At 34.8% G+C, this 15890-nt stretch overlaps 1 protein-coding gene across 1 annotated transcript in view; it reads right to left on the bottom strand.

Moving 5' to 3' along the window:
- Positions 1-15890, bottom strand: part of FAF1 (Fas associated factor 1) — a 347080-nt gene that overhangs the window by 100965 nt on the left and 230225 nt on the right. The window contains exon 13 of the mRNA XM_007536689.3: positions 12419-12573. Coding sequence (XP_007536751.1) covers positions 12419-12573 — 155 coding nt within the window. The remainder of the gene's footprint in view (positions 1-12418; positions 12574-15890) is intronic.

The raw sequence follows: 15890 nt of genomic DNA, 5'->3' as shown, positions 1-15890 counted from the left end.
AGTCACATGGGTAAATATTTTGTGGGCACACGTGGTGGCGCACCCAGTAGAGTACGAGTTATAATGCATAAGGACCATAATTCAAATCCATGGTCCCCATCTACAGAATGGAAGCTTCATGAGCAGTGAAGCAGTGCTGCAGGTGTCTCTCTCTCTCTCTCTCTCTCTCTCTCTCTCTCTCTCCCACTTCTATCTCCCTCTCCCCTCTCAGTTTCTCTCCATCTTTATGCAAAAAAAAAATATATATATATATATATTGTTTAAAAGAAAAACACATAGTGGTGATAATTTGGAGGCAGATGGGTTATTAGTAATACATAAAGTCTAATAAATATGAAGTTGTTATGTTGAGAACACGAATATTCCATAAACTTTGATTTCAATAATATACATGACAATTAAAATGTAAGCTAATTTAGATAACTTTACTACTAAGAAATTAAACTTGAAAGGTGTTACTAAATTTAGAGTAGTTTCAAGTAGTCCACCCAGTGTCTATGACTTATATTACTCTTAAATACCTTTTGGAGATCTGCATAGTGATTTAGTACACGTTTAGTGCTAGATCATCCAATTTGATAAGGTCACAAAAGAGAAAGCATTATGGAAAAAGTTCTGAAGATTTGAGATTTACATCTTGGATAATATGTGAAACTGAACTTTTGCTATTTACCTTAAATGGAGGACACACTCTGAGATAGGGTGAAATGCATCTGAACACTCAAGGAACATAGCAGGTGCTGACTTAATGGCTCCAACTGCTACTGCATTTTTTAAAAAATATTTATCTATTTACTTTCTGTTTTGTTGGCCTTGTTTTTTTTTTATTGTTGTTGTATTTATTGATGTCATCATTGTTAGATAGGACAGAGAGAAATGGAGGAGGGGAAAACAGAGAGGGGTAAAGAAAGACACCTGCAGACCTGCTTCACTGCCTGTGAGGCTACTCCCCTGCAGGTGGGGAGCCGGAGGCTCGAACCAGGATCCTTAAGCCGGTCCTTGAGCTTCGTGCCACGTGCGCTTGACCTGCTACACTACCGCCCGACTCCCTGCATTTTGCTTTTTTAAAAGACAGCAGAGCACAAAAAGCTGAGTCCACACCTTATTCTGAGAGAGGACATGGGTTCAATCCTCCAGTTCCCAACTACAGGAGGAAAGAAAGCTTCAAGAGCAGTAGTAGAATAGGGCTACAGGTGCCTCTCCTTCTCTTTCTCCCCCTCTCCTCCTCTCTCTTTCTCTATTTTACCCTCTATCAAGAAAAATAAAAAGGTTTTAGAAAGCCCCAACAGAAGCAGTGCCATTATGCAGAAACTTAGCACCTGGGACAACTCTTGAGGTAAAACAACAAAAACAAAACAAAATAAACAATAGAAATATTCTTTATTTAGCTAGTGATACTTCCCCAATAGAGGATCCTATCACAAATTAAATGAGCTTGAAAGATGTTTCTTAGCATTAAAAAATTAAAAGTAAAGCAGAAAAGGACTGTGGCACTCTTTGCTCTAGATCATCACAAGGGGGTCAGAGTAGTAGCATGTGATTTAATTTGCACTTTACTGATGTTTATTTTAAAAAATCCCTCTAACTTCTCATTTTTCTGTTTAAGATATTTGTATAATTTTAATACAACAGGTCAAAAGTCTCAAATAAAAAAAGGTATTGTTGGGGCCAGGTGGTGCATCTGATTGAGTACACATGGTACAATGTGAAAGGACCCAGGTTTGAGACCCTGATCCCCACCTACAGGGGGAAACTTCACAAGTAGTGAAGCTGGTCTGCAGGAGTCTCTCTCCTATCTATCTCCCCCACCCCTCTCAATTTCTGACTGTCTCTATCCAATAAATATAAATAAAAAATAAAAATTAATGGTATTATTGCCTGTATTTTCAGATTCAATAAACCTGAAAATTTCATACCACTTACCCAATATTTCTTTGTTTTTCATATCCCCAGATGGAGTCTCACTTCAAAGCTGATTTCTATTTTATAATCTATTTGCATAAAGAGTGAGAAAATAATTGCAACAAAAAACAAACTTTGGAAGCCTGAAGATAACTTGACCAGTAGGGTGCAAACCTTTTCATGCAGGAAACCCTGGCCTTGAGTCATGGCATAATACAGGACTGCCATGGCACCAGGAGATGCTCTACAGATGGTCAAGCAGGGCTGTGATGTCTTCTCTTCTCTCGGAGAAGGGTGGGTGGTTACATCTGGGAAGTGTCATACCCACTAAAGCACACACATCTTACCAAGTTCAAGGATTGAGGTTCAAGGCCCCAGTGTCCCCAGATGCAAGGACGGGGTAGAGGCTTACGAGACACAATCTTTCTCTGCCTCCGTATCATAACAAAAAGGTTGCCAGGAGTAGTGGATTCACCATACAGGCAGAGCACCCTAGTGATAACTTTGATGGGGGGGGGGGGGGATCAAAAAGACAAAATTGGCATGGGAGTAAAAGAAAGAACACTTTATCTCAAGATGAGCATCTGAAATATTTGAATAGGTTTTGCTTTAAGAACTAATAATAAGTTAATACTTATATGACTTTCATAGTAGGCAAAACTTTTTTTGCTGCTGTTACCATGATTGTTGAATGACACATTTGGGAGTTGCTCAGAGTCTCAAACTACCTTCTTTGGCACTGGGATAAATCAGGATAATTTCTCATTTTGAGGTACATCAAGTAATTTGCCTTGGATGCAAAACTGCCTCATTCTTCCCATAGTTGAAGTTTGTAGAAAAGTATGTTAAAGAGAATTTATTTTGTAAAAAAAATACATGTTAGTCATATGAAAAAATGCTCCAAGTCATTGAATATCAGAGAAATGCAAATAAAGAGGACAATGAAATACCACTTCACTCCTATAGGAATGTCATACATCAGAAAGGATAGTAACAACAAATACTGGAGAGGTTGCAGGGGTAAAGAAACATTCCTGCACTGTTAGTGGGAATGTAAACTGGTTCAACCCTGCGGAGAGCAGTCTAGAGGCTAGAAATGACCTACTCTATGACCTTGCAATTCCACTCCTGCGGATATATCCTAAAGATATATAAACACTCCCCCTCCCCAAAAGATCTGTGTTATACTTATGTTCATAGCAGCACAATTTGTAATAATCAAGACCTGGAAGCAATCTAGGTATCCAACAACAGATGAGTGGTGTTGAATTGTTATGTGGAAAACAGAAATGTGAACAGAAACAGAAGGATGGTGAGTTGGGCAGTAGAGCAGTGGGTTAAGCACATGTGGCGCAAAGAACAAGGACCAGCAAGGGTCCCTTTTCGACCTCCCGGCTCCCCACCAGCAGAGGAGTCACTTCACAGGCAGTGAAGCAGGTCTGCTGGTGTCTCTTTCTTTCCCACTCTGTCTTATCCTATTCTCTCCATTTCTCTCTGTCCTATCTAACAACAACATAACAACAACAATAACTACAACAACAATGAAAAACAACAAGGGCAACAAAAGGGAAAATAAATAAATATAAGAAAAATTTAAAAAGAAAGAAACAGAAGGATGATAATGGGATGATCCACTCATAGACAGAAGTTGAAAAACAAGATCAGAAGGGAAAGCTCTAAGCAGAACTTGGACTGGAGTTGGTGTATTATACCAAAGTGAAAGACTCTGGGGCGGGGTGGGGGGGAGGGTTAAGGACCTGGAACATGATGGCAGAGGAAAATCTAATGGGGGTTGTATTGTTATGTGGAAATGTTATGCATGTAGAAAGTACTGTATTTTATTATTGACTATAAACCATTAATCTCCTAATTTAAAAAAAAGAAGTTGAAAAATAAGAACAGAAAGGGGAAACAAAGTAGAACTTGGACTGGGGAGGGATGGGGGCATTGAAAACTGATTCCTCTGATTTATTTTTAATATTTACCAGTTCAGAGGAATCAGTTTTCTTGTTGACATTATGTGACCAAACTAACAGAATTCTTTAATAATTTCTCTGTTATATTACTGGCATTCATGGAGGAGATGTGCTTTCAAATTACATGAGGTAGCTGATATGATGAGTAAAATTACTTTCAAATTACATAGGATAACTGATACGATGAGTAAAAAAATTACTTCAGAAGTTATTTACACTGAGAAAGCATTTAAGAAATCACCTCTTGAGATCTATTCAATTTCAGGTAAGAAGAGACTCAAAGTATACATAGACTCAAAGGGTACATAGTTCAGAAAATATATATTTTTTTAATTTATAAATGACTTCTTAGGAAGATTTGCTCTATTAAATAGGTAGTGTTTTATAATTTATATGTAAACACTATTTGTACTTTTGGCAGTCAATTTTATTTGAATCTTTGTATCCTAAAATAATGGCTACTGGTGAAAGTGAATATTTGCAGGTAACTATATAAGTACCCTATAGAGAGTCACAGAACAGCAAATGATTCTTCAACAGAACAAAAAGGGGCAAAGGCCCTGTCTGTGTTGAGAAAGTAATAATACTTCTAATTCTATAAATCTCATAATCAAGATACCTAAAATATTCAAAATGCTGATTATTTAGAAGCAAGGCCAATAATATCAATAGAGTAATAAGAAAGGTCTAGTGCATGAAAAAAAAAGTGATGAAAATTTACAATGTTGTTTCTGTGAACTTTATCACCTTTGTGTTGTCCTCTTTTAATAGTTTTCACATAGGCTGAAAAAAACACAGAACTATATCTCAGCCGAATGTATTATTTTCAAATGACATTAATTAGAAGGAAAAGCATGCAGACAGCAAAAAGCAGTTCTGATTGTAATAATAAATACTAATAAAGGAAGTATCTGAAGCAAAATAAAATTATAAGCAAGTAATTTAAAATTACCTCAAATAACATATTTAAAAGGATAATCTTTTTTAAAGAGTAGAGTGTATTATAAGAGTTTAGCCTTCATCTATATATAGACAAACTTGCTCTCAATCATAACAGGCCATCACCTTTTATCCTTCCCCTCCTTCCCTTCCTTTCAGTTCTATTAGGAAAGTACTCACAAGTGCACCCTTGGACAATGCTGAGCAGTAATTATGACTTGCTGACAAAGAGATATGAACAATTACTTAGCCCATTTTGAAACCTTACACTAATAAAGTCATTAGATGCTGCCCTTGCCATGATCCTTCTAAAAGCTTCTGAAGTTACAAGAACACACGGCATTGTTTGCAGGGACAAATGCTGTTGGCAGAACACAAACCTTGAGTTAAACCATGCTGCAAATTGATCTTGACATTCTGTTAAGACCGCCACTAAAAATCAAAAGCAGAGGAGAAAAGGAGAAAATGAGTGGGTAGGATGTAATCATGGAACAGGAGGGGTTCCTCCTCACCTTCTCTCCTCCCTCTTCACAAAACAAAACAGGGAGAAAATGACAAACTCTCCTGGTGTTTTGGAACCTTCATTTTAAAAGCATTAATTAAGCCCTTGACCTGGGATGCTTAGGATGGCAATACATTTCCTTTAAAAGTATTGGAAGCAAAACACAGAACAAAAGAAATAGAGAAGTTTGAGGAAAATTATGTGGAAATCTCGTATGAAGGCTCTCTGGAAGTCTTAGTATCTTGACCACAATATTTCCATCTGTTTTGTCAGCTACTTCTACAGAATCCATATCTGCTCCTTGGGTAGCAGCTGGAAATTAACACTTCTTGGGTCTCAAAAGCAGACCCCACACCTGGGCTGCATTTGCTGGATCAAATGGAAATGTTGGGTTAGACTAACATGGTCAGCTAGGCTTCAACCATGATCCATTGTGTAGTTTGGAATTAAGGATGAGTCACTGTGAATATGGCTAATTACTGAGATTAAACAGTACAGGTGAAGACAGCCTACTGATAATAGGTGCTTTAGAACAATTAACTCTTGCCAAATATTAAGTAATGTGGAAAACTATCACTTGAATATTAAGGCTAACAAGAACCTGTCAGCAGTACAGCAGAAGTTTACAGTGACCTGAAATAGTGTGCCCAAGGGCATTAAATTAAGTTAATATTGACAGACAGCAGATTTCTATATATAAACACTGATACTTCGTGTGCAAAATTTAATACAAGCGTATGTATCCGTTACACACAAACTGTAATTCAAACACTGTCAGCCGCTCCTAAGGAACTGTTTACAATTACCCTCAACACTGCTTAGAATGACTAGTTTAGCACTTTGTACTATGTACACCAATGTGTGAAACATTTTCACCTCAGGAACTTACATATAAGTAACTCAATTCTTCATCACTCATAGCTAGCTGAATACCCAGTTAACAACATCCTAGTTAAATCCAATGTTTAATCTTTCCAGAATTAAATGATAAAAGTCAGTTATCTATGCTGGATAGACAGACATTTAATTTGAAGTCCTTCTGAATCAGAACAGGAACTATTCAATAAACCACATCATACTGGCTAATATTAATAGTTCACTGTTCCACATGTGTTGTATGGCTTTCCTTGATAAAGAAAGTATAGCCAAGAATGCTGAACTTAGCACAGAGAGCACTAGTGAGCCAAAGTGTCTATGCACCAGGCAGATCCTCAAAGAGCTCTAATAAAGGAGGAGAGAAAGATGTGAAGTGAGCCCCCTGCATGTGGGGAGGGGGCTCGAACTGGGATCCTTAAGCCAGTCCTTGCACTTTGCACCACGTGCACATAAGCCACTGTGCTACAGCCAGACTCCCCCAGTATTACCCATATTTAATTCTGATTGTGCCCAAATGGAAATTGTCTGGGTGTTTGGCACAACTCACCCTGGAGTCAACCTAGCACTCTAGCTTTCTAATTCTTGTGCATTAATCAGTGTCACCACTAATGCAGAATGTATCATCCAAGGATGATCCAAATCAAGAGGCTAATTGCTGTAAGAATATCACAGAACCTTGGTTAGTCTGGTGAAGAAATTCTGGAACTACTGGGCAAATTCATTTGGTTTGCAGTTCAAGGCTATTTCCAATTTACATTTTGCCCATGGGAGTCTGGGGCAAACAAGTACAGGCTACAATATTCTTTGATACAAAGTCAGCAGTGGGCAAGGTACCTGGTCTGAATATTTTCAGTTGAATGAAGACTTTTCATTTGTTAGTTTTACTAAGGGATATAATTATTTATATACAAATACATATATATATATATATATATATATATATATATATATATATGTAAAATAGAATTTTCAATGTTCTTTTCATGACTCAACTTGGTCTCTCTTACCCACTATTTTTATTTATCTTTAAATATTTTAATTTTATTTATTTTGAATAGAGACAGAGAGGAGAGGGGAGGAAGAGATAGAGAGCCATTTGCAATACTGCTTTACCACTTGTGAAGCTTCCTCTAAGGGCCCCACTCCCACTATTTTTTAATAAGTCTGTTACAGACTACTTATTTTTCAACTACTAGTTTGTCAATATAAAACTTACTTTTTGGGGGGAGTCAGGCGGTAGTGCAGTGGGTTAAGTGCACGTAGCGTAAAGCACAAGGACTGGCGTGAGGATCCCGGTTCGAGCCCCCGGCTCCTCACCTGCAGGGAAGTTGCTTCACAGGTAGTGAAGCAGGTCTGCAGGTGTCTATCTTTCTCTCCCTCTCTCTGTCTTCCCCTCCACTCTCGATTTCTCTGTCCTATCCAGCAACGATGACAACAATAATAACTACAACAATAAAACAACAAGGGCAATAAAAGGGAAAATAAATATTTTTTAAAAAGTTAAAAAAAAAAACCTTACTTTTTAAAAGACATTGTGTAATGCAATCAGATTTTGTATATAGCTCTGTAGGGAACCTAACAGCCTTGCAAGGAGATTATAATGGCACAGAGTAAAGATTACCATTAATACACATTAACATACAGATAATGTGTGAACATACAGAATGTAAATTTTAACTCATACCAAGGTAAGCAAGGATAGGGAAATGGAAAAGCTTCCTAGAGGCAGCATTTACCCTAGGAATTTTAAGAAATTATTCTTTCATTGCCAGGGCATTATTCATTAAGTATATATTGTTCTAACAAATGCTTTTATTGAATTAAGTTCTGATGGTTTTCTCCATGTTACACTTTCAATAGTGTATCTGATTATCTGCCATTAAGCATATGCCAATACTGACATGAAACGTTCGTAAAATAACTTTTGAGGATTTGTCCATCTTCACTGCAGAGCCTTAATTCTCAACTTGGTTCAAATCACACAAAATTAAATTAACTGGTCAGCTACTTCTAGTTTTTTCTCCCCTCCACACCTATGTCAACCTTGATGCTTCATTTCAGGTAATTAACTATGATGTTTAAAATACCAACATCTTTTTAAAAATACCAATATATTCTTCAGTAACAAAAGTAAATATCTGTAACCTAAGACTAGTCACACTGCTAAAAAAAAAAAAAAAAAAAAAGACTAGTCATACTGCTAATATAAACCTCTAAATAGAAAGAGTAAAATTCTAATTTTGTTATTTCATATGTAATCTTTTTCAATTCCATCTCTGGTCTTCTCAGATATACTGGGTTGTAAGAAATATGTTGGACATATTTTTCTATATAAAAATGTGTCATGACTTTTCTTATAACCCAATAGGATCTTACTATGAATTTAATCTATATTCCCAAAGCACCATGTACATATCAGTGGTGTGTCTGTCTTGACTACTGGATTATAAATATTATAAAGAATAGTACTATATTTTTAAAATTTTTCATCCACAAGCCATAGCACCACACTGGTACTTATTAAAAGGTTCATTTGCTCAAAGATAAACACATATATTCCTTTCAAAAATGTTTATTTCTATAAGAGAGATACAGACAGACTAACATATCATTTAATTCGAGTAAATAGTGGGATCAGATCCAAAGTTTATAGGGTCTCACACATGCAAGTGCTGTACTCTACTGAGCTATCTCTCTAATCCAATATATAGCTTTAAGTATTTTTCAGTCTCTTCCAGATATGACTTATATGATCTTTTTTTTTTAATTGTTATCTGTTAGTTTTTGGTTCTTCCACTTATAGGTATATCCTACTGTTTCTATCAGGATCATTCAGATGAACAATTATGAATGTATGTCTTCTAGTACCTAATGACTAATAGAAAGTTTCTGTCTACTGTGTCAAGCTAGAATAGTCCTGAAATTTAACTAGACATGATAGCCAATGAAACTATAGATTTTTATGAAAGCAACTTTCATTTATAAAACTGATATTATAAGCAACTTCCTTAGGTGGAATTATATGCATACATTCATTCTCCAAATGTTCATGAAGTTTCCCTTAGGACAGAATTGCTGATAAAGTTTGAAGTCTCAGTTCATATCCGTAACATTGCAACACCAATTATTACTCTAATCCATTTTTAAAGATATAGTTTAACTTAAGTAGTCAACATAGAAACAAAATTACTAGAACCTGTTTAGAGGTAGGAAATCTAAATAATGAACATCAGTGTGGCATGTAATTGTAGTATTCTACAAAAATCTTATTTTTTATTCTAGTTCGTTTTCTGAAATCAAGCTCTTTAACTTATAATAGCAATTGACATTAAAGGTCTGGTAACTTTACAAAGCATTCACTTAGGTCAATATCCTTCTATCTTCTATATATACAAGAAATTTACAGTAAGTTGTAGAATACTTTCTGTATACTTAACCAGAGTATTTCTTAGGCAAAAGTAAGTTTGACTTCAAGTCATTCTCCATCTTGGATATTAATGCCTCTAGTGATTGATATTCAGAGATAATCCCAGGAAAGTACCACCATGTAAGCATCCCAACAAGTTTTCATTCTCTAAATTTTTATTACTTACCTGGACTTAACTAGTCATATATGGGACTAGGCAAGTCATCCAAGTGTGTATTTCCAGACTTTTAAGTTAATAACATATAGTTAAAAGGAAAGTCACATATCTTATTTTTGATGTCTACAAATCCTTTCTATATATTTATCTGTCTTTTTTTTAGTTTTCCAGAAATATGAAAATGAAGCACAACTTTTGGAATACAGCCCACAGATCAGTATTAGAACTGCAGTTTTCTACTGAATTGAAAGTTAAAGTCTGAGCTTTTGTTACTTAGTGTTAATATTATCAAATGGCTGATGCGATTAATTCTCATGACAAACACCTCTGGAAAAATGTGGTGGCAAAAAAAAAAATCAAGAAAGATCAGAGATGAAAATTCAACTAAACAATTTTTACTTAGATTAATATATGACAGGTGGTAAGAACATTATGGCTGAATTTAACCCCTTTGGGGAGCAACAAACCAGCCCAATTAATTAATTATCTTATAATTTCATATAACAACATACATCCACTTTTACTCTATTGGGAATATGCTACTTCAGTGAATTTCCATATTGTGCTTATAAAATATATTTTCCCATTTGCTTTTAACATTAATAATGGAGCTGTACATGAGAAGTAGCTATATGATTTTGCTTGTTATATACAGATATGCAGCACTTTAATATAAGAAAGTTCTAAATTTATAATAGCAACAGATTTTGAGTTTGAGTAAGGATGTCAAGTATCTTAAATTCCAGAATAGTTATGCTCTCTTCCTATTGTGGTTTCTTCTTTATAAGAATGTTTATTAAATTTTATTAATCGATGATTTCCATTTCTAGTCTTTCCTATCATTTTTCTTTACTTTCATTTTAGCAACTTAACAGGATGCCACATTTAAAAAATATATAGACTGGAGTACCCTATCACACATCATAGATGATCCTGCAATTCATTGAGAAATAGCTCTAAAGCCTTAAACAAGGCCTTTATTTTGTGTTTTAAAAAAGTGTCATAAGGAGTTAATAGGACACAGCTGTACTGGCTCTTTCTAATAAGCAGCTTCTGTCGCTTTGGTCACCACAGGTGTCTGTGTAACCTGCAAACTCTTATTACTAGTGTATCAAAGTTGTGCTACTTAACAGACTTCTTTAGTAAAACATAACAAAGCAATTACATGGCTGTTGATTGCCAGTCATAAAAAAAAAAACCCTCAAACATAGTTTTTCAAAAGAAACTACACTGCAATTTTTTGTCATTGTAAAATAAAAGGAACTAAGGAATTAAATGGAGGATAGAACAAAATAACAGCAGGCAGTCCACTGAACTTAGCCACTACAGATGGTTTAGAAATAATGTTTCCTTCTCCATCAAGTTGTGAATAAAAGGAAAGGAGGAGATTCCTTACTGCCAGTGAATGGCAAAAGATTTAGCCAAGTCTCCAGTCTATGTATTTTGCCTCATGAAAGACCTTCGATACTGCATTTTATCTGTTTTTGGCACTGCTTTTCATCACCTTTAACTGAGTGTGAATAATAACCTGATTTAATTTAAACAAATACAGGTGCTAAAGGTTCTTTATTTATGTATAACAGGGAACATTTCCAAGGCAGAACGAAGTCATTCTATGAATTTTCTAACCATTTGCTTAAAGAAATGAAGTATTAGATGAAAAATTGCTTTAGCATTCTTTTGAATCTCATTTAAGGGAAGAAACATATTTTTTTATTCACTCTACATAAAACAAAGTCTGCATGAAGACCGAAAATTCAGTGAACAATAAAATAATAGAGACAAATCATATGATTTATAATTGTTCTATAGTCATTTATATTAGGTTGCTCCAACAGGATTGCCTTAAAATGATTTAATCTCCGTGTTCATATACCAGCAGATTCTGATTATGACTGTGTTTGACTATGTTAGCACACTCAAAGTAGCATCACAGGATATTAGGTTCACGTGTGTAACTAAATATGATGAGAAAATATATTCCAGGTGGGGAATTAAAAAATGTGAAATACGAAGAATTAGTCATCACTTATAGATATTATGATTAACAAACTAAATAAATTTATCCTGACAGCTACAGAAGGGATTTTTCTTCCCTACTGAGAATATGGATGTATTGCTGGCTGTGTGTAAAAGAATGTGTGCAATAAAGCGATTACATCAATTAGCATATGCTAGAGTTAAGCTATTACCAACGCCACTGGCCTAGTCAAGAATGTCCTCCCTTCTCCATGAAATTATTAAAACACACTTATGACTGAGATGATATGTCAAGACTATATGTCCTTTCTAAACATTATTAAAATATATTTCTATAAGTGTTCAATAACATGTTAGAATATTGGAACATACATTACAAAGAAAAGTACTACAGCTGTGCTATTGTAAAAAGGTAAGAACAGTATGTTTTGATTTGGGTTTTGGGGTTATGTTTGAATTTAAGAAACCTGTTGTAAGTTAAGGTATATTTTTACAAATTTAAATTATACCAGTATGTGAATTACAACAAATAGCTTTTATCTAGTGATGTAATGGAAGAGGATTTAAAGCTAAGAATGTAAATATTTACGACTAATAAGAAACTAAACAGAATTATGTCCTCAAAGAAAGAAAAGTCAAACTTGTAACTTGTGTATTACCTTGCTCTGTTGGCGTCCTTTGTCAGATCCCAAGCCCAGGTTATAAAATTTTGACTCAGATAAGAGACAATGGATTCAGCACAAAGCATTTGTGAGCAGAACACGTTGGTTAATACACTTTCATCATGGTGGAGGTAGATAGCAAGAAGCTTTCTCTGAAAAGAGGAGAAAAGACTGATGAATTAAAATATCCACTAAGGTAAGATTTGTTTTGGAAAGGAATTATCAGTTAATATAAACAGCAAAGATTAACATTAAATGCTAATTACAAAAGAATATATGATACTTAGAGTTCATAAGGCATATAGTAATATAAATAAATTCTGATTCCTAACACTTCAAAGACACTAGGATGATTATATTCTGCTTTACAGGCTTCTGTCACATATTCCTACTAACATATGCAAGTCGATTTGAAGCAGAAAATTAACAGAATTACATATTCTTTAAATAAAAGAAACTTTCATCTTCTCATAGTTGATACACATTTCATACGTAAAGAGAAAATTTTATTAATTTTGAATTATTCTATAATAAAGTGAAAACCATTGATGAAGACTGGATGCTAAAATCTTTACAGGTTTTTATTTTAATTATTTTTAAATCTCAACACTGAATAGTCTCTTTTACTTGAAAGGAAAAGATATGGAATGGAATGAAGTTTTGTTTCAGTTTTACAGGTGATTTCAAAGTTTTTAATGGGTTCTTATATTAAAGTTCTTATCCAAGAGAATTGAAGATCCGACTGGTATTTGAAATGATAGAAAAAATACTCATTTCATATGAATTCTTCAAGTTTACATTTCAAAAATAACCCAATGTTGTTTCTTATATGGAAAATTCTTTTTTGTTCTGATTAAACTTGCTCTCTTAAAAAATGAAATTGAGCAACATAATTTGCAACATGTCAGCTTTAATAATAATGATGATGATGATTAAAGAGCCTAAATTGTTCCTGACTTAACTTCTTGTGCTAGGTTGTAAAGAAGCAAAGCTTAAGAATAGCCAAAGTTACTAGGAAGTAGAAAGATAAAATTTTATGGCAGAGAAAATATATAAACCAATCTGTGACATCCTCTCAAAGAGAAGTTTCAAGGAAGTTTAGGGTCTTTCATTTTATATGAGACAAAAATATGATGATAAAACAGAAAAACTTGGTGCATTATTCTAAACAAAAGAACATTTATAGAAAAATGTAAGACTCATGCTGATGAAAGGCTAATGAAGTCTGGTGCTTGGAATTGTTGAGAAAAATAATTCAAATAAAAATAATAAGAAAGCAATCCTTAAAATATGTTCTTTAAAGGTAAATTTTATACTAGATGAGTGAAAATTTTTATACCGATGAGGGTAGAGAGGTAGTTAGGTAAATCAATCTTCTGAAAACAACTATTCTACACTGGTGGCACTGTTACTCACATATCAATTGTCTGCTTTAATCCTCAGACTAAACCCATAAAATACTATTTTTAACTTTATTAACATATAAGAAAAATAAGGTCTAGAAAGCAAATTTGTTTAAAATCATACTACTTATAATGAAGTAGTGTGTCTGAAATTGGAATCCAGAAGAAGCTCAAGCATAGTGATATTAATATGATACTATTGTAGAAGCAGGAAATCACCACACTGTATCACAGCGAAGGCTTGGAGTAATTATAGCATATGAAGATGCCAGACTGACAGACCCTTGCTTATAGCGCTTTTTTAAGTCATAGAGACAGTGTGAAATAGGAACAAGGGCAGTAACCCTTCCAATTATCAATTCATTTATTCATTCAACAAGTATTTGTTGAAATATTCCTAACAGTAACCACTTCCAATTATCAATTCATTTATTCATTCAACAAGTATTTGTTGAAATATTCTTTTGTGTCAGGCCCAGCAGGAATCAATGGTGACAAAAATGTGAACAACAGATATTCTCAAGGTTTCTTATCTAAGTTTATTTATGTCTACAGATAGAACAGCTGACTTTTAAGGTGTTTTTAATCAGATACAACACAGTAGAGTTATTTATCTGATAAATTCTTACTAATCCTTTAAAATTCAAAAATATGCCAAGATTAAGCCTTCCCTGATTTCCTCGGGCAGAGTTAAGAGCACTCTTTCCAGGAATTCTACTTTTTTTTTTTTCTATTAGTCTTATCATTCTTTCTGAGTCTCCCCTTCAGATAAAATCTCTCAAGGGTGAAGACTGGATGTTTTTCAGTCTTGTCTGCATCCCTAAACTAGCATATGTCTTAGCATGTTGGATGAAAGAAACCTGAATACTGGTATCATAGCTCTCTGGCAAAGAAGACACCAAATGGCAATAATAATGCCAAATCACTTTTAGTAAATCAGTCTAGAAAACTGTTGCTTTAGGAAAAGGAATGTGAACCTGGCAGCACTAACAAATTCAGAACTCGTCTTAGGAGCTCTCTAGTTGAACATACAGAGAGATGTCAACCTCTAATTCTGCTTGATCGTATCTCAGCAACTACATTTAATGAGACACTGGGAACAAGAGAGCTGCCCACTTTTTAATCAGCATATTTCTAACCAAACAATGGCAATGGCTAAATCTTTAAAATGCCCATTTCTCTCAAGAATGCTGCAATGGAACATTTAGACTTTGGGAAAGAGATTAGCTATCTTACTGATTTAATTTAAATGCTCTTCCACACCAAACACACATGTGCTGAAGAGGCTACTAAGAAACCCAACATGCAGAGTTCCCTATAAGTGCAGCTGACAGTATTGACTGAAACTAAACTTGGAAATCCAGGGCACTAATGCACAATATCAAGCAATAAAACAGCATCTCTTTGGCATATTTAATTTTAAAAAGAAGAAAGACGCAAGCAAAGATCAGGCACTGTCTGTTTTGGAGGATCAACGATTCTGCATTTCAAAGCATTGGTCCCTGCAATATCCAGGTTACTGTGCTAGAATCTCCACTATTATATCACGGTTGTGAGAGGGAGGGCAAAGATGTGTTTACTCAGTGATTAGGCCCTTAGAATAAGCCTCGAGCTCCTAGAGAGACAGCTCACCACTTATTCATTTGGGCCAATTCACAAAGCCTAGGAAGATTAAACATCCATGCTGAGAAGACAAGCGAATGCAGACGGTGAAAAAGAAATAAAAATTCTTTAAAAACTCTGAGATGACTTCATTATTTTTCCACAAGGAAACTTTAGGAAAGTGTTTAGTTAGAGAAAAACCCACATTGACCTCTCTCTAAACCCTTAATCTTTCCTTTGTGGTGGCAGTGCTTTGTGGTAAGCGACTGGCTCGCCTCGCCCCTCTTTTCACTGGAAGCTGAGAGAAAAAAGGCTCTAGAGAAACAGTTTTCGTTCCAGGGACACAAACCCCTGACACTGTTAAACATGAGATGCCAGGAAAACACACTTAAAAAATTCCCACTTTAAGCTCTAAATTGTGAGAAAAGAGATGATAAAAAGAGTATCAGAAGAGGATCATCAGG

Source organism: Erinaceus europaeus, chromosome 13, assembly GCF_950295315.1.
Source record: "Erinaceus europaeus chromosome 13, mEriEur2.1, whole genome shotgun sequence".
Lineage (NCBI taxonomy): Eukaryota > Metazoa > Chordata > Mammalia > Eulipotyphla > Erinaceidae > Erinaceus > Erinaceus europaeus.
Note: the sequence above shows the minus strand (reverse complement) of the source record. Positions and strands in the feature narration are given on the sequence as shown.